This window comes from Somniosus microcephalus, chromosome 1 (genome assembly GCF_052327205.1).
Source record: "Somniosus microcephalus isolate GS21.2 chromosome 1, FLI_Smic_1.0, whole genome shotgun sequence".
Classification (NCBI taxonomy): domain Eukaryota; kingdom Metazoa; phylum Chordata; class Chondrichthyes; order Squaliformes; family Somniosidae; genus Somniosus; species Somniosus microcephalus.
In genome coordinates this window covers 7,108,654-7,136,143 of record NC_140987.1, presented here as the reverse complement: position 1 = coordinate 7,136,143, position 27,490 = coordinate 7,108,654, and the positions used below count along the sequence as shown (strand labels likewise).

At 48.8% G+C, this 27,490-nt stretch overlaps 1 protein-coding gene across 1 annotated transcript in view; it reads left to right on the top strand.

Moving 5' to 3' along the window:
• The window catches only part of LOC147123909 (growth hormone receptor-like), a 558,256-nt gene that overhangs the window by 443,777 nt on the left and 86,989 nt on the right, over window positions 1-27,490 (top strand). Inside the window, exon 8 of the mRNA XM_085964446.1 lies at window positions 6,709-6,878. Within this exon, the coding sequence (XP_085820572.1) occupies window positions 6,709-6,878 (170 nt within the window). The remainder of the gene's footprint in view (window positions 1-6,708; window positions 6,879-27,490) is intronic.

The following is a 27,490-nucleotide window of genomic DNA, read 5'->3' as shown; positions in this document are numbered from 1 at the left end:
AGTCTACACAGACTGTGCTGAGATTTTACAGTGTACTTGGCAGACTTCACCTGGAGTGTATTCGGTTCGAGATGGCACACCACAAAAGGCCAAACCTGCATTGGAGAAGGTGCAAATAACAACATTGATGATCCCAAGTGTAAAGGAAACATAGAAACATAGAAGATAGGAGCAGGAGTAGCCATTCGGCCCTTCGAGCCTGCTCCGCCATTCAATGAGATCATGGCTGATCATCCAAATTCAGTACCCTGTCCCTGCCTTCTCCCCATATCCCTTGATCCCTTTAGCCTCAAGAAATATATCCAACTCCTTCTTGAATATATTTAATGAACTGGCCTCCACCGCCCTCTGTGGCAGAGAATTCCACAGGTTCACCACTCTCTGGGTGAAGAAATTCCTCCTCATTTCAGTCCTAAATGGCTTACCCCTTATCCTTAGACTATGACCCCTGGTTCTGGACTCCCCGGCCATCAGAAACATCCTTCCTGCATCTAGTCTGTCCAGGCCTGACAGAATTTTATAGGTTTCGATGAGTTCCCCTTTCAATCTTCTAAACTCCAGTGAGTAAAAGCCCAATCGACACAATCTCTCCTCATACGTCATTCCTGCCATCCCAGGTATCAGCCTGGTGAATCTTCGCTGCACTCCTTCCATGGCAAGAACGTCCTTCCTCAGGTAAGGCGACCAGAACTGCACACAATACTCAAGGTGCGGTCTCACCAAGGCCCTGTACAACTGTAGCAAGACATCCTTGTTCCTGTACTCGAACCCTCTTGCTACGAAGGCCAACATACCATTTGCCTTCCTAACCGCCTGCTGCACCTGCATGCTTACCTTCAGCGACTGGTGCACAAGAACACCCAGGTCTCTTTGCACTTCCCCTTCTCCCAATCTATTGCCATTCAAATAATAATCTGCCTAAAGGAGATGAGCTATGGGGAAAGATAAGGGAGCTCAAGCTCTATAATCTGGAGAAAGTTAACGGGCGACCTCATGAAGACACAGAAAATGTTATATGGTATGGATGAGGCAAGTCCAAAATATTACTTCAAAGAAAGACCAGGGGGGAGAAATTCAGTATCGCCCCATTTGGGGAGCAATTATTGGCTGGGCGCAAAGATTAGCGCCTGGTGCTAATTATCGCCTCCGACTGCAAACTTGGCTTTTATCGCCCCGGAGGTGATTGGAGCGCTAAATCAGGCGCTTCACGCCTGTCTTAAGGTGCTAACGCCGAGGAGCGAGGCGCTACCTCAGAGCGCTGGCGAAGCTCAGGTGATGCCAGTCAGCAATGGAACACAGACACAATGGCACCGGCCAGTTCTTAAAGGGGAGGGTCGATCTTGCTCTCAATCCACATCCTGCTCATTGCAGCCTTGAATCTCGGCCTGGAGAGACCTGTACATCAAATCTGCTGGAAAGAACAATGGAGAGGCCCAGGGAAAGAGCTCAGAGTGCAGCCCCCATAGTCTCTTCTAAATCGATACAAGGAAGGGCAAATCAAAATGAAACTGCAAAGTGCTGCTCAGTTCCCAAAACTCACACAGCGTTGAATCTCTCCAGAAGTCTCTCTCTCTCTCTCTCTCAGAATGCGTGGTGCAAAAATGTCACCAACAAAAAAAGGCAGGAAGTGGTCGCCTTTAAATAGCGCTCCCCCAGTCCCTTCCTGACTGCAAAACGCTCCCCTCAACCTGTCATTGTTAGCGGCAGGCGGTAAGGCAGGGGGCGCCACTCAATATCCGGTCCAGGGCGCTACCGGGGTGTTGCGCACTCGACTGATGCCATGATCTGCCGGCGTAGGAGATGGTGGCGGTAGTGTTTAGCGCCACCGCAAAATGTCTAGTTAATTTCGTGAGCGGCGCAAACATCGCCGCGCCCGGGCGCTAGTTGCTTTGTGCCCCATTAGCGCCCTCTTAAGGTGCTAACGGGAGGCGCAAACCAACTGAATTTCCCCCCCCAGGAGACAAGCGTTTAAATTAGACAAAACTACATTCAGAACAGAAATTGGAAGAACTTATTGTGAAATAACAACAGAAAATGCTGGAAAAGCTCAGCAGGCCAGGCATCATCCGTGGAGAGAAATTAGAGTCAGTCTGTAAGGGTGACCCCGAGCTTCCGGTCGCCTGTCATTTTAATTCACCGCTCCATTCCCACTCAGACCTCACCGTCCTTGGCCTCTTGCATTGTTCCACGGAAGCTCAGCGTAAACTCGAGGAACAGCACCTCATCTTTCGATTAGGCACTTTACAGCCTTCCGGACTCAATATCGAGTTCAACAATTTCAGATCATAGCCTCGGCCCCTATTACATTTTTACTTATATTTTTTATCCACCCCTTTGTTTTGGTTTCCCCCCCCCTCCTTTTTATTCTCTCTCTCACACGGCAGCTGTCTCCCATTCTGCCAGCGCATTTCACACCTAATCTAGAGCCGTCTTTTGTCTCCACTAGTCCTATCACCATCTCGTCTCATTTTGAATACCTCTTAATGTCTCTTCTTTTTTGTTCGATTGCAGCCCGGCCTCTTAATCTATTTCATTCCCTGTGCCTCTTTAGTCTTGACAAAGGGTTTTGACCCGAAACGTTGACTCTAATTTCTCTCCACGGATGCTGCCTGGCCTGCTGAGTTTTTCCAGCATTTTCTGTTGTTATTTCGGATTTCCAGCATCTGCAGTATTTTGCTATCGTACTAGAACTTATTGTGGATGGTTTTCCTGAGGGTGGATGGAATAAAGCTCTGGCCGTCAGTCTCTTGGCAGAGGATTTACTGGGTCACAAAGTAAGAAATATGGGACTTACCTTTTGTTCCTCTTTGGCTCGCTGCCAGGCCTCATTCAGACCAGGGTCTGGTTTCAATGCAAACCCAGCTTCTTGGGGTGCCCCTGCATCTGGATGCCCATGAACATTGTAGCAGGAAATAGAGTTGGGAAGCTAGGAGTGCCCCCAGGGCAATGGAACAGGGGCAGAGACCCAAGTTAAATGGTCCACCTTTTTCCTGATTTTTTTTCACTTGAACGGGCATTCCGAAGGGCCAGGCAAATCAGCCCTTTATTCAAAGGGTGATAAATATTTGAAATAATCTGCAAAGACATTAAGGGTGTTCAGAATGAGCTTTAATGGGGAAAATGGACTTTCCTTACCCTTGAATGCATTTGCTTTCTGAAGTGTTCATCTTAAACTTTTCAGTTTCCCTTCTTCTTATTGTGAAAACTTTGAATAAAGGAAAACCTCAAGTTGACAAAGTGACACACTGAAGTTTAGCTGGAGATTTAGTGAAGTCTTATAATTAGGGAGCTGAACTGTCTCAGCATTATCGTACAATAGTGGCCATGGTGACAGGGAATTTACGATGTCTAATTCTGGGGGCACTAAATTCGGTTGATTTGTACCTCAATTTAGCGCCCTACTTTTTACCCCCCTAATGTTTTATTGGATCAGAAATCATTTCTTTTACCTTGGAGACTGTACATGGCAACCAATGAATCCTAGCAGCAGCCCTAATACACCCTCTAATTACAGAGGGAGAAGGAGGCGTGGAGGATGTTAACCCTGGCATACAGAGGATGTTAACCCTGGCTACTATGACCGGAAAGCCCTGCAGCGGGTAGTCAAAACTGCCCAACGCATTACTGGCACCCGGCTACCGACCATAGGGCACATATACCATAAACGCTGTCTACGGAGGTCACGGTCCATCATCAAAGACCCTACCCACCCCAGCCACAGTCTGTTCGCCCTCCTGCCATCTGGGAGACGCTACAGATGCATTCGCACCCGTACAACCAGATTTAGGAACAGCTTCTTTCCCAGGGCTGTCATCCTACTGAACTCCACAAATAAACTCTAAAGCCTGCACATCTGCCAATGCACTTTATTATGGTTATAGTTATGTTAATATACTACAAGCCAAATGTATGTTGAATGTTTAAATGTCTTAATCCAAATGTACACTCTCGGGAGCCACAAGCCTACATTTCGTTGTACTGCACTTGTGCACTAACAATGACAATAAAAGTTGATTTGATTTGATTTGATTTGAGAAACATACACCAACAACTGGAAGTTTGGTTGGCTTTTTATGCAGATAAACGAGGTTTGGCACTGGCCGTTTGCTGTGCTGAAACTGATTTGCTTTGCATGAATAATTCTCCTTGTATTAAGGTGCCGATCTTGTATTGGAAACAGTTTCTAAGAAAATACAATCAGTGAGCACCCAGGCCCATACCTGAACTTATGCCATGCTGAGAAACAAAGAAATGGCAGACCAACTAAATTCATACTTTGGTTCTGTCTTCACAAAGGAGGACACAAATAACCTCCCAGAGATGCCGGGGAACATAGGGCCTGATGAAAGGGTGGAACTGAAAGAAATCAGTATTTGTAGGGAAATGGTGTTAGGAAAATTGATGGGACTAAAGGCCGATAAATCCCCAGGGCCTGATAATCTACATCCCAGGGTACTTAAGGAAGTGGCCCTAGAAATAGTAGATGCATTGCTGGTCATCTTCCAGAACTCGATAGAGTCTGGAACAGTACCCATGGATTGGAGGGTAGCTAATGTTACCCCACTATTCAAAAAGGGTGGTCGAGAAAAAGCGGTGAATTATAGACCGGTAAGCCTGACATCGGTAGTGGGGAAAATGCCAGAATCTATTATAAAAGATGTAATAGCAGAGCACTTGGTAAGCAGTGACAGGATCGGACAAAGTCAACATGGATTTACAAAAGGTAAATCATGCTTGACTAATCTACTGGAATTTTTTGAGGATGTAACTGGTAAAATAGATAAGGGAGAACCAGTGGATGTGGTTTATTTGGACTTTCAGAAGGCTTTCGATAAGGTCCCACATAAGAGATTAGCGTGCAAAATTAAGGCACATGGGATTGGGGGCAAGGTATTGACTTGGATAGAGAACTGGTTGGCGGACAGAAAGCAAAGAGTTGGAATAAACGGGTCGTTTTCCGAGTGGCAGGCAGTGACTAGTGGGGTACCGCAAGGATCGGTCCTAGGACCCCAGCTGTTCACAATATATATTAATGATCTGGACGAGGGAATTGGATGTAATATCTCCAAATTTGCAGACGACACAAAGCTGGGTGGGAGGGTAAGCTGTGAGGAGGATGTCGTGAAACTCCAGTACGATTTGGACAGATTGGGTGATTGGGCAGAAACATGGCAAATGCACTATAATGTGGATAAATGTGAGGTTATCCACTTTGGTGGCAAAAACAGGAAGGCAGATTATTATTTGAATGGCAATAGATTGGGAGAAGGGGAAGTGCAAAGAGACCTGGGTGTTCTTGTGCACCAGTCGCTGAAGGTAAGCATGCAGATGCAGCAGGCGGTTAAGAAGACAAATTGTATGTTGGCCTTCGCAGCAAGAGGGTTCGAGTACAGGAACAAGGATGTCTTGCTACAGTTGTACAGGGCCTTGGTGAGACCGCACCTTGAGTACTGTGTGCAGTTTTGGTCGCCTTAACTGAGGAAGGACGTTCTTGCCATGGAAGGAGTGCAGCGAAGATTCACCAGGCTGATACCTGGGATGGCAGGAATGACGTATGAGGAGAGATTGTGTCGATTGGGCTTATACTCACTGGAGTTTCGAAGATTGAGAGGGGATCTCATCGAAACTTATAAAATTCTGTCAGGCCTGGACAGACTAGATGCAGGAAGGATGTTTCTGATGGCCGGGGAGTCCAGAACCAGGGGTCGTAGTCTAAGGATAAGGGGTAAGCCATTTAGGACTGAAATGAGGAGGAATTGCTTCACCCAGAGAGTGGTGAACCTGTGGAATTCTCTGCCACAGAGGGCGGTGGAGGCCAGTTCATTAAATATATTCAAAAAAGAGTTGGATATATTTCTTAAGGCTAAAGGGATCAAGGGGTATGGGGAGAAAGCAGGGACAGGGTACTGAATTTGGATGATCAGCCATGATCTCATTGAATGGCGGAGCAGGCTCGAGGGGCCGAATGGCCTACTCCTGCTCCTATCTTCTATGTTTCTATGTTTCTATGTGTGATGTTTTGGAATGACCCCATTTCTAGAGGGATAGAACTGAAAAGTAGTGAAGTTATGCTAAACTTGTATCGAACCTTGGTTAGACCACACTTGGAGTACTGTGTGCAATTCTGGTCGCTATATTATAAAAAGGATAGAGGCACTGGAGAGGGTGCAGAGAAGATTTACATGGATGATACCAGAAATGCGAGGGTATTCCTATCAGGAAAGGATGAACAGGCTGGGTCTCTTTTCTCTTGAAAAAAGAAGGCTGAGGGGTGACCTAATAGAGGTCTTTAAAATTATGAAAGGTTTTGGTAGAGTGGACAGAGACAGAATGTTTCCACATGTGGGGAAGAGCATAACTAGAGGCCATCAATATAAGATAGTCACCAAGAAATCCAATGGGGAATTCAGGAGAAACTTCTTTACCCAGAGAGTGGTGAGAATGTGGAACTCGCTGCCACAGGGAGTGGTTGAAGCGAATAGTATAGATACATTTAAGGGAAGGCTGGACAAACATATGAGGGAGAAGGGAATCGAGGGTTACGCTGATAGAGTTAGATGAGGAAAGACGGGAGGAGGCTCGAGTGGAGCATAAACGCCAGCATGGACTGGTTGGGCCGAATGGCCTGTTTCTGTGCCGTATATCCGATGTAATCCGATGTAATGACTCCTGTTTATCAAAGACACTAACAGATTGATGTCTCTTCAGAAATAATGCCGACTGGAAAGAATGTCCCCAATATGTGCACAACGAAAACGCCTGCTACTTCAACCAGACCTACACCTCCATCTGGATTTCATACTGTGTGCAGCTGAAGTATGACTTTCAGGATCAGAACATCACTTTCGACAAACGCTGCTTCTCCATCGATAACATCGGTAAAAGAAACTTCTTCTTCTCCTTCTTTGAGAGAGTAGTGAGGCAACAGGCCTGGACTAATGATCCCGAGACATGAGTTCAAATCCCACCACGGCAGCTGGGGAGTTTAAATTCAATTCAATAAATCGGGAATAAAAAGCTCGTCTCAGTAATGGTGACCATGAAACTACTGGATTGGTATAAAATCCCATCTGGTTCACTAATGTCCTTTAGGGAAGGAAATCTGCCGCCCTTACCCGGTCTGGCCTATGTGTGACTCCAGACCCACAGCAATGTGCTTGACTCTAAATTGCCCTCTGAAATGGCCCAGCAAGACACTCAGTTAAGGGCAATTAGGGATGGGCAATAAATGCCGGCCTAGCCAGCGACGCCCACATCCAATGAATAAAAAAATGGTTGGAATAATTACATCAGAAGAGTCTGGAGACAGAACACAAAGATGGTAAGGAATGGTTGAAGGCCATTTGGCTCTCTTATCAGAGATCCACCTCATTTACACACCGTCTCACCATATCCCTCAATCGCTCCTCGCTCCAGAAACACGTCTAATTATCTCTTGAACCCCTCAACATTTAACACTTCAATGCCCTCCCCTTGTAACTTATTTCACAATTTCATTGCAATTGGGTGAAAAAGTTCCCCCTGATTCTCCTAACTCCTTCCTAAATTTATTTTTAATTTATATTCCCTGGGATTTGTATCCTTCCCCACATTGAACACTTTAGCATGATCAGGTTATTTGATTCAAAGGGACTGGGATGGAGTTATTTCTTTTGAGTTATTTCTTGTCTGCTTTGAACAATGGTTTTTGTTTGTCCAAGACAGATTCATTTGCCATGGTTTATAACCCTGGAACGCCCATTAAACTAATGGTAGAGCTCCCAGTGACAGCTACAAATGTCAAATGCCCATTTACCCTGTGGATGTGCAATATGGCACTGGTTGCTGTGTTAGGGAACAGAGCGTTGTGGTGAATGGCTGTATTTCGGACTGGAGGGAGGTATACATTATTGTTCCCCAAGGTTCAGCACTAGGACCACTGCTGTTTTTGATATACCTTAATGACTTGGACTTGGGGGGGTACAGGGCACAATTTCGAATTGACACGGATGATATGAAACTCGGAAGTGTAGTAAGCAGTGAGGAAGATAGTAATAGACTTCAGGAAGACATAGACAGGCTGGTGGAATGGACAGACACATGGCAGATGAAATTGAACGCAGAGAAGTGTGAGAATCATAGAAATCTACAGCACAGAAGGAGGCCATTCGGCCCATCGTGTCTGTACCTGCCGACAAAGAGCGATCCACCCTAATCCCACTTTCCAGCTTTTGGTCCATAGCCCTGTAGGTTACGGCACTTCAAGTGTACATCCAAGTACTTTTTAAATGTGATGAGGGTTTCTGCCTCGACCACCCTTTCAGGCAGTGAGTTCCAGACCCCCACCACCCTCTGGGTGAAAAAAGTTCTTCTCAAATCCCCTCTAATCCTTTTACCAATTACTTTAAATCTATGCCCCCTGGTTATTGACCCCTCTGCTAAGGGAAATAGGTCCTTCCTATCCACTCTATCTAGGCCCCTCATAATTTTATACATCTCAATGAAATCTCCCCTCAGCCTCCTCTGTTCCAAAGAAAACAACCCCAGCCTATCCAATCTTTCCTCATAGCTAAAATTCCCCAGCCCAGGCAACATCCTGGCAAATCTCCTCTGTACCCTCTCGAGTGCAATCACTTTCCTGTAATGTGGTGACCAGAACTGCACGCAGTACTCTAGCTGAGGCCTAACTAGTGTTTTATACAGTTCAAGCATAACCCCCCTGCTCTTATATTCTATGCTTCAGATAATAAAGGAAAGTATCCCATATGTTTTCTCAACCAAAATATTTACCAAGAACCATATCTACGTCTTCCACCTCCACACACAGACCTTTTAGGTCTCTAATAGGCCCTACTCTTTCCTTAGTTATCCTATTGCTCTTTATGTATTTATTAAACATCTTTGGGTTTTCCTTGATTTTACTTTCATCATCCCCTCTCTTTACTTTCCTAATTTCCTTTTTAATTTCACCCCGCACTTTCTATACTCCTTTAGGCTTTCTGCAGTATTGAGCGCTCGGTGACTGACAAAAGCTTCCCTTTTTTGTCTTATCCTACCCTGAATGCCCCTTGACATCCAGGGGACTCCAGATTTGGGAGTCCCACCCATTTTCTTTGTAGGAACATATTTGCTCTGAACCCTCACTATCTCCTCCTTGAATGCCTCCCACTGCTCTGACACTGATTTACCTTCAAGTCGTTCTTTCCAGTCCACTTTTGCTAAATCACATCTCAGCTCAGTAAAATATGGCCTTTCCCCAATTGGGAACTTTTACTCATGGTCTATCTTTGTCTTTTTCCATATCTACGCTAAATCTAACAGAATTGTGATCACTACCACCAAACTGCTCTCCCACTGATAGCCCTTCCACCTGCCCAGCTTCATTCCCTAAAACTAGGTCCAGAACTACCCCCTCGCTTGTTGGGCTTGCTACGTACTGGCTAAAAAAGTTCTCCTGAATGCATTTTAAGAATTCTGCACTCTCTATACCTTTTACATTGATTCTATCCCAGTTAATGTTAGGGTAGTTGGAATCCACTACTACTACTGCCCGATTGTTTTTGCACTTCTCAGAAATTTGCCTACATATTTGCTCTTCTCTCTCCCTCTGACTGTTTGGGGGTCTACAGTACACTCCCAGCAGTGTGATTGCCCCTTTTTTGTTCTTCAGTTCAACCCATACGACCTCATTTGATGCTCCTGCTAAGACATCATCCCTCCTCACAGCTGTAATTGTTACTTTAACCAATATTGCGACCCCCCCTCCTTTTTTATCCCCCTCTCTACCTCGTCTGAAAACCCTGTAACCAGGAATGTTGAGCTGCCATTCCTGCCCTTCTTTCAGCCATGTTTCAGTAATAACTATGACATCATATTCCCACGTGTTTATCTGTGCCCTCAGCTCATCCACCTTATTCACTAGACTCCTTGGGTTGAAGTATATACCATTAAACACTGCCAAACCCCTTTGTTGTCTATTTTCTAGCCTTTGTTTCCTCTGCCTTCCAAACTCACTTAATAGTTTACTGCTTTCCATTTCTAGCTTTGCTTCTCTCCCTTCTGAATCTACGCTCAGATTCCCATCCCCCTGCCAAGCTAGTTTAAACCCTCCCCAACAACACTAGCAAACCTCCCGCGAGGATATTGGTCCCGGCCCTGTGAGGTGCTACATTTTGGTAGGAAGAAGGAAGAGAGACCGCACATACTAAATGGAACAATTTTAAAGGGGGTGCAAGAACAGCGAGATCTGAGGGTGCTTGTCCACAAATCTTTAAAGGTAGTAGGACAGGTGAACAAAGTAGTTAATAAAGAACGATAGCAAAATACTGCGGATGCTGGAAATCTGAAATAACAACAGAAAACGATGGAAATACTCAGCAGGCCAGGCAACATCCATGGAGAGAGAAACAGAGTTAACGTTTCAGGTCAATGACCTTTCGTCAGAACTGGAAAAAAACAGGAAAAGGAACAGATTTTAAAGCAAGTTTAGGGGCTGGGAAATGGGGGAGGGGATGAAAGAACAAAAGGGAAGGTCTGTGATAGGATAGAAGGCAGGAGAAGAAAAGAGGCATTAAGAGATATTCAAGGCGAGAGGAGATGGTAATGGGACAGGTTACGAAACAAAGGATGGCTCTAGATGAAGTGTAAATTGCGCTGGCACAATGAAAGACAGCTGCCCTGTGGGACTGGGGAAAAAAAGGCACAAACAAAAAGTGTGGATAAAAAATATATATATGTGATAGGGGCCGAGGTTAAGATCTGAAATTGTTGAACTCTATGTTGAGTCCAGAGGGCTGTAAAGTGCCTAATCGAAAGATGAGGTGCTGTTCCTCGAGCTTACGCTGAGCGTCCGTGGAACAATGCAAGAGGCCGAGGACAGTGAGGTCAGAGTGGGAATGGAGCGGTGAATTAAAGTGACAGGCAACCGGAAGCTCAGGGTCCCCCTTACGGACTGAACGGTGGTGTTCCGCAAAGCGGTCACCCAATCTGCGTTTGGTCTCCCCAATGTAGAGGAGACCGCATCGTGAGCAGCGAATACAGTATACTAGATTGCAAGAAGTACAAGTAAATCGCTGTTTCACCTGGAAGGAGTGTTTGGGGCCCTGGACAGTGGGAAGGGAGGAGGTATAAGGGCATGTGTTGCATCTCCTGCGTTTGCACGGGAAGGTGCCAGGCGAAGGGGAGGGGGTGTTGGGTGTGATAGAGGAGTGGACCAGGGTGTCACGGAGGGAGCGGTCCCTTCGGAATGCTGAAAGGGGAGGTGAGGGGAAGATGCGTTTGGTGGTGGGATCACGCTGGAGGTGGCGGAAATGGCTGAGGATGATCCGAATGTGAAGGCTGGTGGGGTGAAAGGTGAGGACAAGGGGAACTCTATCGTGGTTCCGGGAGGGAGGGGCAGGGGTGAGGGTGGAAGTGTGGGAGATAGAACGGACACGGTCAAAGGCCGTGTCAACCACAGTAGAGGAGAATCCTCGGTTGAGGAAAAAGGAAGACATGTCGGAAGCACTGGTATGGAAGGTGGCATCGTCGGAGCAGATGCGGCGGAGACAGAGAAACTGGGAGAATGGAATAGAGTCCTTACAGGAGGCGGGGTGGGAGGAAGTGTAGTCCAAGTAGCTGTGGGAGTCAGTGGGCTTGTAGTGGATGTTTGTCAATAACCTATCCCCAGAGATGGAGACGGAGAAGTCAAGGAAGGGAAGGGAAGAGTTGGAGATGGACCATGTGAAGGTGAGGAAAGCGTGGAAATTGGAAGCAAAGTGAATGAACTTATCTAGTTCAGGGCGAGAGCAGGAAACGGCACCGATACAGTCATCAATGTACCGGAAAAAGAGGTGAGGGAGGGGACCCGAGTAGGACTGGAACAAAGAGTGTTCCACGTATCCCACGAAAAGCCAGGCAGAGCTAGGACCCATGCGGGTACCCATAAGAACATAAGAACATAAGTAGTAGGAGCAGGAGTAGGCCATACGGCCCCTCGGGCCTGCTCCGCCATTCAATAGGATCGTGGCTGATCCAAATTTAGACTCACGTCCACTTCCCTGCCCTCTCCCCGTAACCCCTAATTCCCTTATCTGCTAGGAAACTGTCTATCTCCATTTTAAATTTATTTAATGTTGCAGCTTCCGCAGCTCTCTGGGGTAGCAAATTCCATAGATTTACTACCCTCTGAGTGAAGAAGTTTCTCCGCATCTCAGTTTTGAAAGGGCAGCCCCTTATTCTTAGATTATGCCCCCTAGTTCTAGTCTCACCCATCAGTGGAAACATCCTCACCGCATCCACCCGATCAAGCCCCCTCACAATCTTATATGTTTCAATAAGCAACACCTTTGATTTGGCGGAAATGAGTGGAGTCAAAGGAGAAGTTGTTCAATGTGAGAACAGGTTCAGCCAGGCGGAGGAGGGTGGTGGTGGATGGGGACTGGTTGGGCCTCTGCTTAAGGAAGAAGCGGAGCGCCCTCAGGCCATCCTGCTGGGGGATGGAGGTGTAGAGGGATTGTACGTCCATGGTGAAAAGGAGGCGGTTGGGGCCAGGAAACTGGAAACTGTTAAAGTGGCGGAGGGCGTCGGAAGAGTCGCGGATGTAGGTGGGAAGAGACTGGACAAGGGGAGAAAAAATAGAGTTGAGATAGGAAGAGATAAGTTCCGTGGGACAAGAACAGGCTGAAACGATGGGTCTACCAGGGCAGTCCTGTTTGTGGATCTTGGGAAGGAGGTAGAAGCGGGCTGTGCGGGGTTGGGGAACTATGAGGTTGGTGGCCACGGGGGGAAGATCTCCAGAGGAGATGAGGTCAGTGACAGTCTTGGAAACGGTGGCTTGATGTTCGGTGGTGGGGTCATGGTCCAGGTGGAGGTAGGAGGAGGTGTCGGAGAGTTGGCGTTAATAAAGTATATGGGATCCTGTGCTTTATAAATAGAGGGATAGAGTACAAAAGCTGGGAAGTTACACTAACTAGTGGGGGGGAGGTTCCTAGAGAGCAAATAAAAGTGTCGGGTCAGCCGCTCCTGAACTGACCCGACATCAAACAGCGGGAGAGGCAGTTAAGGCAATTAACAGCTTGTTAACTGCCTGGATAATCCTATTTTAACTGCCCGTTGGGATTTTGCAGCTTTTTCTGCGTGCTGCCCGCCTTCACAAGGACACGCCAGCTGAATCGAGCCGGGTTGAGCGAGGACCTGAATTGTTGCCAGCTGCTCGAACAGCTTAAAAGCGGTCCTGCAATCTCTCATTCTTTCATACGCCATAACTTCGTGCTTTGAGGTTTGGGAGACGTTTTTCAGCTCAATAATCTTGTGAGTGTTGAGGCTGAAATCCATGTGCAGTGTGAGCTCCTTGGAATACCCTCTGGCCCCTTTGTCTGAGCGTAAACAACCTCCATTCCTCGACTGAGATATATACCAGCGGGATGGGAACCATTTATATCCTCTCATCTTGGTCGCCCGATTCGCAGGAAGAGCAGCCGCGGCAGCAGCAGAACCAGGCACAGCAGCAACACCAGGAGCGCCAACCTTCCCCTCACCCACCTGAAGATGCACAGGGCAGAGGACGTCAGCACAGGCCTGCACCACGCCGCAGGAGATACCCCCAACACAGGGTTTACAGGCCAAGGATGACTTTCCTCAACATGAGTGAGCAGCAGTGCCAAAGGAGGCTGAGACTTCCGCGAGAGGTAGTCGCTGACATCTGCGCAATGCTGCACCAACACCTGGAGCCCAAAGGAGCGGGTGGACACCCTTTACTAGTGGCTGTCAAAGTCACCACCGCACTCAATTTTTTGGCTTCAGGGTTCTTCCAGGGATCCTCAGCAGACATCAGCATCACGCAGGTTACCGATGCCCTCTTTGCAAAGGCGCACAATCACATCCACTTCTCCACAGATGAAGCAAGTGTAACCACGCGTGTGGCTGGCTTTGCCAATATGGCAGGCTTGCCAAGGGTGCAGGGTGTCATACACTGCACACATGTGGCCATTAGGGCCCCCCATCACAACCCAGCTGTATTTGTCAACCGCAAGGGATTCCACTCCTTTAACGTCCAGCTGGTGTGTAACCACAGGAAGATCATCTTGCATGTTTGCGCAAAGTACCCTGGCAGTTGCCATGACTCCTTCATCTTGTGGCAGTCTACTGTGCCTCAGCTCTTCAATCCGCCAACACAACTTTCCAGATGGCTACATGGCGACAAGGGCTATCCCCTGAAAAAGTGGCTCATGACACCGATGAGGAGGCCAACAAGCGAGGCTGAGGAGCGGTACAATGTGAGCCACATTTCCACCAGAAGCATCATAGCGCAAACCATCGGCTTGCTCAAAATGCGATTCCCATGCCTCGACAGATCTGGTGGAGCCCTGCAGTATGCACCAGCCAGGGTGTCCAGAAACATCGTGGTCTGCTGCGCCCTGCACAACATCACACAGCAGCGCGGCTTAGTGCTGCCTGAGGAACAAGTGGCTCAGCACAGAGCATCCTCGGACGAGGAGGGGGAGGCCGAGGAGGAGGGGGAGGCCGAGGAGGAGGGGGAGGCCGAGGAGGAGGAGGAGGCCAAGGAGGAAGAGGATGAGGAGGAGGCCGAGGAGGAGTAGGCATGCCTTGCGGGGCCAGATGTGGCCAATGCAGCAGCACTCGATCACATTGCTGGCCGTCGGGCAAGGGATGCACTCATCCATGCCAGATTCGCGTAAGCTTACGCTTCAACCACAGGTGGCTGGTATATGGCTATGAATGTGTGGACGACCTTCTTAACACGCCATACATCATCTCTCCAATAAACGGTGCTTTCCGATCACTCTCAGCACCATCGTTACAAATGCAAGTCACCCTGTGCCCTCAATGTGCAACTTCCGTTTCCCAGAACACACAGGGCAGAACTTCAACTGTTTGCCATCACTTTTGTTTAATCTCATCACAAAAGGATAACAATCAAAAATATACAACAGAATAAAACACCCAAGTGACTACCCTTGTGACTATTTGTGTGCTAGCTTCCTCTTATGCGTGCTTCTACGTGGTGCTTCCCCTGTGGCTTCAGCAGATGTAGAGGCACCTTGCTCACTTTGATGCTGCGCCTGCTTAGATGCCTTTTGCGGGCGTCCTCTGGGTTTGGCAGCCTGGCAGGGCTCTTCCTGCGGCTGTGCAGGGGCTGAGACGGCCATCTCAGCTGGGTGAGGACTCTGGGGCTCTGACCGAGGGCTCCGCAGTGACATGGTCGTGTGAGCGCTTGGAGAGGAGCCCACACTTCCTTCTTGTCTGCTACCAGCATCCCTCTCATGGGTCACCCGCACTTCACTGCTAGCAAGTGGCTGGAGAGCACCTTGCTGCATAACAGTGGGGCCATGACAATCCTCATAATGGGGACGTCCATGTACCTCTGGTGTCTCTCCTCAATAGCTGCCCATCTATCCTCCATAGCAGACCATTTATTTAGAAGAGTCACCATGTTCTCGTGTGTCTGGCGACTTATGTCCTCCAAGGAGGTTGCCACCCTCTCCATGGCGGAACGTTCATGCGCCATTGCCTCTGCAAAGGCAGTGCTCATGTTTGAGATGGACTTCTCCATTCTCTCCACACTCGCAGTTACCCTGGATGCAAACCCTGGCAGAGACTCCTGCACTTGTTCCTGGAGTTCCAGCACCGCTCTTTCTGGATGGCCCCAGAGGCACAGCGTCCACATGCAGCTGAGCAGAGCTAGGAGCGTCCTGCGACCACCGACGAGGACTCTCCACTGCTGTCGCTGTTTCCACCATCTGCTGATGCTCACTTGTGAGCTGTGATACACCAGGTGACAACATTATGTCGCAAAGGCCCCGCTGAGGTGTGCGTATCTGCGCTGGTGCTGGGTGTGCTGAGTCCTGGTGACGCTGCTCCCTCAGAGGCTGCAGATTCCTCTGAGGAGTCGTCCGACTCTTCCTCATGGACAGTGAGGAGGGGGGCTCTCAATGGTCCCGTGGGAAAGTAAAGGCATGAGTTAGACATCTGATTTTTAGGTAGCAGACACATCCTATTGTGCGGATGATCCAAAGTTAATCTCTATGAACATCATATGCCATTGCAGTCAATCATGAAATCTAAGTGCGAGGGTTGAAAATCTACTCTGTCACCAGCTTTGTCTAGTGCGCCCGTCTCTCCATCCCCCACTTCCAGCTCCTCGCCACCTCCTATGATCTTGTGTGCAGCCTCCTCAGCACTTGCCAATGTCGCCAGGAATGGTGGGCTTCCTCCTGTCTTCGCTCTCGCCCTCTTATTGTGGGCTATCTTTTCCTGCAAGCAGGGACACAAGTGGATTAGGAAAAAAAGGGAGGCTTTTGACAGATACAAAGGACTAAAAACAGTGGAACCCGAGAGGAGTATAGAAAGTGCAGGGGGGTACTTAAAAAAGAAATTAGGAGAGCGAAGAGGGGGCATGCAAAAACACCGGTGGGCAAAATAAAGGAAAATCCCAAGGTGTTTTATAAGTATATTAAGGGCAAGAGGCTAACCAGGGATCGGTGCTGGGTCCTTTGCTGTTTGTAGTATACATTAATGATTTAGATATGAATGTAGGAGTTATGATCAGTAAGTTCACAGATGACACGAAAATTGGTGGAGTGGTAAATAGCGAGGAGGGAAGCCTCAGGCTACAGGACGATATAGACGGGTTGGTCAGATGGGCAGAACAGTGGCAAATGGAATTTAACCCTGAAAAGTGTGAGGTGATGCATTTTGGGAGGACTAACAAGGCAAGGGAATACACAATGAATGGTAGCATCCTAGGAAGGACAGAGGATCAGAGGGACCTTGGTGTGCATGTACATAGATCCCTGAAGGCAGCAGGACAGGTAGATACGGTGGTTAAAAGGCATATGGGATACTTGCCTTCATTAGCCGAGGCATAGAATATAAGAGCAGGGAGGTTATGATGGAGCTGTACAAAACGCTAGTTAGGCCACAGCTGGAATACTGTGTGCAGTTCTGGTCACCACACTATAGGAAGGATGTGATTGCTTTGGAGAAGGTGCAGAGGAGATTCACCAGGATGTTACCTGGGCTGGAGCGCTTCAGCTATGAAGAGAGACTGGATAGGCTGGGGTTGTTTTCCTTAGAGCAGAGAAGGCTGAGGGGGGACCTGATTGAGGTGTACAAAATTATGAGGGGCATAGATAGGGTAGATAGAAAGGAACTTTTCCCCTTAGTAGAGGGGTCAATAACCAGGGGGCATAGTTTCAAGGTAAGGGGCAGGAGGTTTAGAGGGGATTTGAGGAAAAACTTTTTCATTCAGAGGGTGGTTGGAATCTGGAACTCACTGCCTGAAAGGGTGGTAGAGGCAGGAACCCTCACAACATTCAAGAAACATTTAGATGAGCACTTGAAACGCCATAGCATACAAGGCTACGGACCAAATGCTGGAAAATGGGATTAGAATAGACAGGGCTTGATGGCCGGTGCGGACACGATGGGCCGAAGGGCCTCTTTCTGTGCTGTATAACTATGACTCTATGGAGTTTCAGCGAGAGTGATGGAGTGACTGAAGAATCCATAACATTGAAGCTTAGAGGGAGACCAAGATGGAGTGAGGTGCCAAGAGGAAGCTGCCTCCCTGTGCGTTGTTAGTTGTTGTCATTGCATAACAGTAAGAGCAAGTGTGAGAGCTGCATAGTAGGATGGTGAGGTGATTCAGTAGAGAGAGAGAGATGGACAGGTAAGGGTGCAAGGGAAGTAAGGGTAAGGTGGGAGGTGGAGGAGCAGGCTGACAACGCAGAGTGCAGGTGATGAGAAGAGAAGGGAAGCAGATTGAAGGTAACTGATGTGATACTCACTTTTGATGATCGCAGAAGATCATTAAACTGTTTCGGGCACTGGATCCAGGTGCGTGAACATAAGGACCTTGCGCTGACCTCCTCGGCAATGTGCAGCCAGGTTGCCTTGGTTTGCTGAAGAGGCTTCCTCCAGCCATCGGGAGGGAACAGACTCTCCCTGCGCCCTCTTATTCCCTCCACAAGAGCTTCGAGGGACCCTCATTAAACCTTGGAGCAGCCTTGGCTTTAGCAGGACTCATTGCAGCCTGGGCCCATTCAAACACGAGCAGAAACGAGAAATGAGAGGCTGAGGCTGCATGGGCCCCTTAAAAACAACTGCAGCAATGACGTCATCAGAGATGACTAACAGACCCGATCCCACTCATTGGACAATGCGCACAACGGGACTTAATAGGCCACTTAAATTCAAATCTCAATTTGGGAGCAGCTAAAACCGGCAGTGGGACTGGAACCCGCCGACCAGGCAACCTGACTCCAACCCACCTCCTCTATTAAATTCGCGGCCTTTGTGTCTGTCTTCACGGAAGAAGATGCAAAAAACTTCCCGGTAATAGTGGAGAACGAAGGGTCTGGCGAGAATGAGGAACTGAAAGAAATTAGTATTAGTAAAAAAAATACTACTGCAGATATTAATGGGACTGAAAGCCAATAAATCCCCTGGACCTGAGGGTTTTGAAAGAGGTGGCTATCGAGATAGTGGGTGCATTGGTTGTCAGTTTCCAAAATTCCATAGATTCTAGAACAGTTCCCGCGGATTAGAAGGTAGCAAATGTAACCCCACTAATTAAGAAAGGAGGGAGAGAGAAAACGGGGAACTACAGACCAGGTAGCCTAACATCAGTAGTGGGGAAAATGCCGGAATCTATTATTAAGGACGTGGTAACAGGGCATTTAGAAAATAATAATCGGATTGGGCAGAGTCAACACGGATTTAGGAAAGGGAAATCGTGTTTGACGAATCTGTTGGAGTTTTTTGAGGTTGTAACTAGCAGAATAGATAAGGGGGAACCAGTGGATGCGGTGTATTTGGATTTTCAGAAGGCATTCGATAAGGTGCCACACAAGAGGTTATTAAACAAAATTAGGGCTCATGGGATTGAAGATAATATACTAGCATGGATTGAGGATTGGTTAACGGACAGAACACAGAGAGTAGGAATAAATGGGTCATTTTCGGGTTGGCAGGCTGTAATTAGTGGGGTACCGCAAGGATCAGTGCTTGGGCCTCAGCTATTCACAATCTAGATCAGTGATTTGGATGAGGGGACCAAATGTAATATATCCAAGTTTGCTGATGATACAAAGCTGGGTGGGAATCTAAGTTGTGAGGAGGATGCAAGGAAGCTTCAAGGGGATATAGACAGGCTAAGTGAGTGGGCAAGAACATGGCAAATGGAATATAATGTGGAGAAATGTGAAGTTATCCACTTTGGTAAGAAAAACAGAAAGGCAGAGTATTATTTAAATGGTGATAAATTGGGAAATGTTGATGTACAAAGAGACCTGGGTGTCCTTGTACACCAGTCACTGAAAGCAAACATGCAATGCAGCAAGCAGTTAGGAAGGCAAATGGGATGTTGGCCTTCATTGCAAGAGGATTTGAGTAGAGGAGCAAGGATGACTTACTACAGTTGTACAGGACCTTGGTGAGACCACACCTGGAGTACTGTGTGCAGTTTTGGTCTCCTTACCTAAGAAAGGATACACTTGCCATAGAGGGAGTGCAGCGAAGGTTCACCAGACTGGTTCCTGGGATGGCAGGACTGTCGTATGAGGAGAGATTGGGTCGACTAGGCCTGTATTCACTAGAGTTTAGAAGAATGAGACAGGATCTCATTGAAACGTATAAAATTCTGACAGGGCTAGACAGACTGGATGCAGGGAGGATGTTTCCTCTGGCTGGAGGGTCTAGAATGAGGGGGCACAGTCTCAGGATACGGGGTAGGACATTTAGGGCTGAGATGAGGAGAAATTTCTTCACTCAGAGGGTGGTGAACCTGTGGAATTCTCTACCACAGAAGGCAGTGGAGGCCAAGTCACTGAATATATTTAAGAAGGAGATAGATAGATTTCTAGACACAAAAGGCATCAAGGGGTATAGGGAGAGAGCGGGAATATGGTATTGAGATAGAGGATCAGCCATGATCATATTGAATGGCGGAGCAGGCTCGAAGGGCCGAATGGCCGACTCCTGCTCCTATTTTTCTATGTTTATGTGTTCAGAGGGACCTGGGTGTCCTTGTATACAAATCACTGATAGTTAACAGGCAGGTACAGCAAGCAATTAGGAAAGGAAATGGTATGTTGGCCTTTATTACAAGAGGATTTGAGTATAAGAGTCAAGATATCTTACTGCAATTATATAGGGTCCTGTCAGACCACATCTGGAGTATTGTGGACAGTTTTGGTCTCCTTACCTAAGGAAGGATATACTTGCCATAGAGGGAGTGCAACAAAGGTTCACCAGACTGGTTCCTGGGATGGGGGGATTGTCCTATGAGGAGAGATTGAGTAGACTAGGCCTATATTCTCTAGATTAGAAGAATGAGAGGTGATCTGATTGTAACATACAAAATTCTTACAGGGCTTGACAGGGTAGATGCAGGGAGGATGTTTCCCCTGGCTGGGGAGTCTAGAACCAGGGGTCACAGTCTCAGAATAAGGGGTCGGCCATTTAGGACTGAAATGAGGAGAAATTTCTTCACTCAGAGGGTGGTGAATCTTTGGAATTCTCTGCCCCAGAGGGCTGTGGAGGCTCAGTCGTTGAGTATATTCAAGACAGAGATCGATAGATTTTTGAATATTAAGGGAATCAAGGGATATGGGGATAGTGCAGGAAGGTGGAGATGAGGTAGAAGATCAGCCATGATCTTATTGAATGGCGGAGCAGGCTCGAAGGGCCAAATGGCCGACTCCTGCTCCTATTTCTTATGTTCTTATGTTCATCACCAGTGATGCTTTATTTCACTCAAAAATCGCTTCTCTCCCGATGGATTAGTGAGTGGGCAACACTGCATACAGTACATGGCTGTTTGACTTTCCGGCTTTCACCTGTGTTTTCTCGTGTTTATTGTAAAGTGCCTTTAAACAAGGCATTGTTCCCTACGAACTGAAGTGGGACCTCAAACACGCAATATCTGATATTGTAGTATTACCTATGGGTTAAACAGAAGTTCATTACTCTATTTAACTTACTGGATAAGATACTCTCAGTGGCCCAGAAATTCGGGTCGGGGGCTTCCCGCGGGTGCAAGCCCCCGACCTGCACTTACCTTGCACGCCGACCGTTGTGCTGTGGGCCCGCGTGGAATTCCAATCCGGGGCCTGGTCCAACTGCCAGCGCGCAGTGCTTGCTTATCCCAGGGGCGCAGTTAGTTCAATGCGTCCCCTGGGATCACAAGGGCCACGGGGAGCCAATTGAAGCAGGGAATGCCCATTCATAAGTTTTGACAGGAAGAGCTGTCAAAACTTATAAATACTACGGCCCCAAAACAGCACTAAATCTTCAAATAATTTTTTTTTTTTAATCACATTTTTTAAATAAACTATAAATTACATGAAATAACTATTTTAAACAAAATAATTTTATTTTCTAACGGGGCTAAAAATAAACTTACCTTGCTTTAAAGTATTTAAAAATAATAAACCTGTGGAAAAAATGTTTTAATTTTAATTAATTCACCACTTACCTTGTAAAAAGCAGGCCTTACGCGTGCTTTTTAAATGTGTAAATTCTGCAGACTTACCCTCCCGGGAAAACCTGTAAAAAACACCTAAGTTCGATGCACACGCGCCGCCTCTCCTGCGCATGCGTTCGACCTCTGAACCCCTGCTTTCAGGGGAACGGAAGTGCCGGTTTCCCGCGCATGCGCAGTGCATGCAGGAAACCGGCACTTCCATTGGGCCTACGGGTGAGTACCCCGTGCGGACTCACCCGTGGAAACCCGAATTTCTGGGCCATTATCTCCTAGACTTTGGACAACAGAAAAACAGTCTGTAGTGTAGGCTGTGAAATATGGAACAAGTTTATTAAAAGTAACACGTATACAGTAGCAAGTAACAATAGAACATCTTGCACTAACTCTACAGAGCTTTTACTCACACCCCCTCAAGTACAAAAATCAATAAAAGGTGTAACCTTTCGCTAACCCCTATTGAGAATACTAAACTTGAACTAGCGTCTGTACTGTAACTCTTGTACATGGACATTGGTAATAACTGCCTGCAGCTCCCAGACAGTGCTGCCACATGGCTGCAGTCCAGTAATGACTAGCTGGGAGCACACTGCCTGGGATTTACCTCTCATGCCCTCTGAAGCTTAAACTGAGACACAAGAAAAGAAAAAGTGCCTTCCAGGGTTTAGACAACTTTGCAGATTCTTTGGCCTAGAAATTCGGTTTTGGCGCAGCGAGGGCTTTAGCGCCGGAAGTTAGTGCTGGCGCTAAGTCCCCCTGCGTGCGCCAAAAATTCAGTAGCGCCGCGCCCAAACGGCTGCCGGCGCTACTGAGGGGTCTCAGCGCCTCAAAACTGGCGCCACGCGCCGCATTGCGGCGCTATTCCGGCGCTGCGGCGCCCGCTGCGGTGCGGCAGGCTCGGGAAGTGCAGGCCTCCTCCTTCCGTTAAGGAGGAGCTGCCTGCACCCGGCCGCGGCCCGCGATAATCTTTTTAAAAATGAGCCCGGCACCTCGGACAAGTGCCGGGCTTGCTTCTGTTCCGGGGGGGGGTGGGGGGGGGAAGTCCGGGGAGGGAGCTGCGGCCAGGCGGGCGGCGGGAAAGCGGCCGGCCGCCGCGGGGCCTTTAATGCGCCGGCGCAAAGTTCTGTAAGGCACCTCTGCCAGAACGTTGCTTGCGGCTGCCACGGGCGAGGCGGCCGCAACTCAATTTCCGAGTTCGGGCGGGTTACCATGGCAACCGGGACGCTGCGCACACCGATGACGTCATCGGTGCCGGCGCAGCGCTACCGGCCTAACGCCGATTTAGGGCCCCTGTCAATTTCTAAACTGGCCATAACTTCGGCGCTAGGCCCTCTAGCGCCTCAAAAGCGGCGCTAAGGCCAGTGAATTTCTAGGCCTTTGTGTTCTCCTCACAGCTCACTGTCCCACCGAGCTTTGTATCATCAGCAAACTTGGAAACAACCCCATGAGCCCTTATCTTGCGTAGCAACCTTTTATGTGGCACCTTATCAAATGCCTTTTGCAAATCCAAATATACTAACTACATCCACTGGTTCCCCTTTATCTACCCTACTAGTTACATCCTCAAGAAAAACCTAATAAATTTGTCAAACCTGATTTCCCTTTCATAAAAACATGTTGACTTTGCCTAATCATATGTTTTTCTAATTGCCCTGTTACCACTTCCTAAATAATGGATTCCATCATTTTCCTGATGACTGATGTCAGGCTAACTGGTCTATAGTTCCCTGCTTTCTCTCTCCCTCCTTTCTTGAATAGTGGGGTTATATTTGCTACTTCCAAGCTGCTGGAACTGTTGCAGAATCTAGAGAATTTTGGAAGATCACAACCAGTGCATCCCACTACCTCTGTAGCCACCTCTTTTAAAACCCTAGGATGTAGACCATCAGGTCCAGGGCATTTGTCGGTTTTTAGTCCCATTAGTTTCTGAAGTACTTTTTCTCTACTGATATTCATCACTTCAAGTTCCTCACTCTCATTAGCCCCTTGGTTCCCCACTATTTTTGGTGTGCTATTTGTGTCTTCCATTGTGAAGACAGATACAAAATATTTGTTTAAAGCCTCTGCCATTTCCTTATTCCCCAGTATAATTTCTCCTGTCACAGCCTCTGAGGGACCAACGCTTACTTTTGCATAAACTTTCGAATGACTTGCATTGTGATAATTACTATTCATCACACATATATACAAGGTGCCATCACAGAAATACATAAAGTTACAACATGAAAACAGGCCATTTGGCCCAATCAGTCTGTGTTAGCATTTACCCTCCACACAGAGTCATAGAACAGTAGGAGGCAATTCGGCCCACCGAGTCTGCACCGGCTCTTTCAAAGAACAAGCTAGTTAGTCCCACTCCCCCGCTCTTTCCCCATTTCTCCTTCAAGTTATTTATTCAATTCCCTTTTGAAGGCTACTATTGAATCTGCATCCACCGCCCTATCAGGCAGCGCATTCCAAATCCTAACCACTCGTTGCGTAAACCCCGAGAGCATGAGAGGGGAGACCTTATTGAGGTGTATAAAATTATGAGGGGCCAGGATAGAGTGGATAGGAAGGACCTATTTCCCCTAGCAGAGAGGTCAATAACCAGGGGGCATTGATTTAAAGTAATTGGTCGGAGGTTTAGAGGGGATTTGAGGGGAAATTACTTCACCCAGAGGGTGGTGGGGGTCTGGAACTCACTGCCTGAAAGGGTGGTAGAGGCAGAAACCCTCACCACATTTAAAATCGTTCACTCGGGCAGCATTTTGTGCAGTGACCACTATCCCACGGAGCCAATCTAGCCTGCTTGGGTGTTAGGCATGATATTCTTCATTCTCTATTCCAGTTTTCTTACACAGCAGCCTCATCAAATCACTGAAATGCTGTCCCAGTAAAACTGCCGGGCCACTTCAAACATTGCAAAGCTACAAGATACTTAACAAATAACCATGGCAGAGTTGAGACCAGTTTCCACTTCCCTTACCACAGTCACGGAATGGGAAAAATCAAACAACAAGCCAACCACCCTCTTTACTGAGCCCTCACACTCCCGGCCTCACTGTATCACTGGAGCTGTACAAAACGCTGGTGAGGCCACAGCTGGAGTACTGTGTGCAGTTCTGGTCACCTCACTATAGGAAGGATGTGATTGCTTTGGAGAGGGTGCAGAGAAGATTCACCAGGATGTTACCTGGGATGGAGCGCCTCAGCTATGAAGAAAGACTAAACAGGCTGGGGTTGTTTTCCTTGGAGCAAAGAAGGCTGAGGGGGGACCTGATTGAGGTGTACAAAATGATGAGGGGCATAGATAGGGTAGATAAAGAGGAACTTTTCCCCTTAGTAGAGGGGTCAATAACAAGGGGGCATAGATTCAAGGTAAGGGGCAGGAGGTTTGGAGGGGATTTGAGGAGGAACTTTTTCACCCAGAGAGTGGTTGGAATCTGGAACTCACTGCCTGAAAGGGTGGTAGAGGCAGGAACCCTCATAACATTCAAGAAGCATTTGGATGAGCACTTGAAATGCCATTGCATACAAGGCTATGGACCAAATGCTGGAAAATGGGATTAGACTGGACAGGGATTGATGGTCGGCGCAGACACGATGGGCCGAAGGGCCTCTTCCTGTGCTGTATAACTCTATGACTCTATGACTCCTGGCCTCACTGTATCACTGGACACTCCCGGCCTCACTGTATCACTGGATACTCCTGGCCTCACTGTATCACTGGACACTCCCGGCCTCACTGTATCACTGGACACTCCCGGCCTCACTGTATCACTGGACACTCCCGGCCTCCCTGTATCACTGGACACTCCCGGCCTCACTGTATCACTGGACACTCCGGGCCTCACTGTATCACTGGACACTCCCGGCCTCGCCTGTATCACTGCACATTCCCGCCCTCACTGTATCACTGGACACTCCCGGCCTCACTGTGTCACTGGACACTCCTGGCCTCACTGTATCACTGGATACTCCCGGCCTCACTGTATCACTGGACACTCCCGGACTCACTGTATCACTGGACACTCCCGGACTCACTGTATCACTGGACACTCCCGGACTCACTGTATCACTGGACACTCCCGGACTCACTGTATCACTGGACACTCCCGGACTCACTATCACTGGACACTCCCGGCCTCACTGTATCACTGGACACTCCCGGCCTCACTGTATCACTGGACACTCCTGGCCTCACTGTATCACTGGACACTCCTGGCCTCACTGTATCACTGGACACTCCTGGCCTCACTGTATCACTGGACACTCCTGGCCTCACTCTATCACTGGACACTCCTGGCCTCACTGTATCACTGGACACTCCCGGCCTCACTGTATCACTGGACACTCCCGGCCTCACTGTATCACTGGACACTCCCGGCCTCACTGTATCACTGGACACTCCCGGCCTCACTTTATCACTGGACACTCCCGGCCTCACTGTATCACTGGACACTCCCGGCCTCACTGTATCACTGGACACTCCTGGCCTCAATGTATCACTGGACACTCCCGGCCTCACTGTATCACTGGACACAACTGGCCTCACTGTATCACTGGACACTCCCGGCCTCACTGTATCACTGGGCACTCCCGGCCTCACTGTATCACTGGGCACTCCCGGCCTCACTGTATCACTGGACACTCCCGGCCTCACTGTATCACTGGACACTCCCGGCCTCACTGTATCACTGGACACTCCCGGCCTCACTGTATCACTGGACACTCCCGGCCTCACTGTATCACTGGACACTCCCGGCCTCACTATCACTGGACACTCCCGTCCTCACTGTATCACTGGACACTCCCGGCCTCACTGTATCACTGGACACTCCCGGCCTCACTGTATCACTGGACACTCCCGGCCTCACTCTGTCACTGGACACTCCCGGCCTCACTCTATCACTGGACACGCCCGGCCTCACTGTATCACTGGACACTCCCAGCCTCACTTTATCACTGGACACTCCGGGCCTCACTGTATCACTGGACACTCTTGGCCTCAGTGTATCACTGGACGCTCCGGGCCTCACTGTATCACTGGACGCTCCCGGCCTCACTGTATCACTGGACGCTCCCGGCCTCACTGTATCACTGGACGCTCCCGGCCTCACTGTATCACTGGACGCTCCCGGCCTCACTGTATCACTGGACGCTCCCGGCCTCACTGTATCACTGGACGCTCCCGGCCTCACTGTATCACTGGACGCTCCCGGCCTCACTGTATCACTGGACGCTCCCGGCCTCACTGTATCACTGGACGCTCCCGGCCTCACTGTATCACTGGACGCTCCCGGCCTCACTGTATCACTGGACGCTCCCGGCCTCACTGTATCACTGGACGCTCCCGGCCTCACTGTATCACTGGACGCTCCCGGCCTCACTGTATCACTGGACGCTCCCGGCCTCACTGTATCACTGGACGCTCCCGGCCTCACTGTATCACTGGACGCTCCCGGCATCACTGTATCACTGGACACTCCCGGCCTCACTGTATCACTGGACACTCCCGTCCTCACTGTATCACTGGACACTCCCGGCCTCACTGTATCACTGGACACTCTTGGCCTCAGTGTATCACTGGACGCTCCCGGCCTCACTGTATCACTGGACGCTCCCGGCCTCAGTGTATCACTGGACGCTCCCGGCCTCACTGTATCACTGGACGCTCCCGGCCTCAGTGTATCACTGGACGCTCCCGGCCTCACTGTATCACTGGACGCTCCCGGCCTCACTGTGTCACTGGACGCTCCCGGCCTCACTGTGTCACTGGACGCTCCCGGCCTCACTGTATCACTGGACGCTCCCGGCCTCACTGTATCACTGGACGCTCCCGGCCTCACTGTGTCACTGGACGCTCCCGGCCTCACTGTGTCACTGGACGCTCCCGGCCTCACTGTGTCACTGGACGCTCCCGGCCTCACTGTGTCACTGGACGCTCCCGGCCTCACTGTGTCACTGGACGCTCCCGGCCTCACTGTGTCACTGGACACTCCCGGCCTCACTGTGTCACTGGACACTCCCGGCCTCACTGTGTCA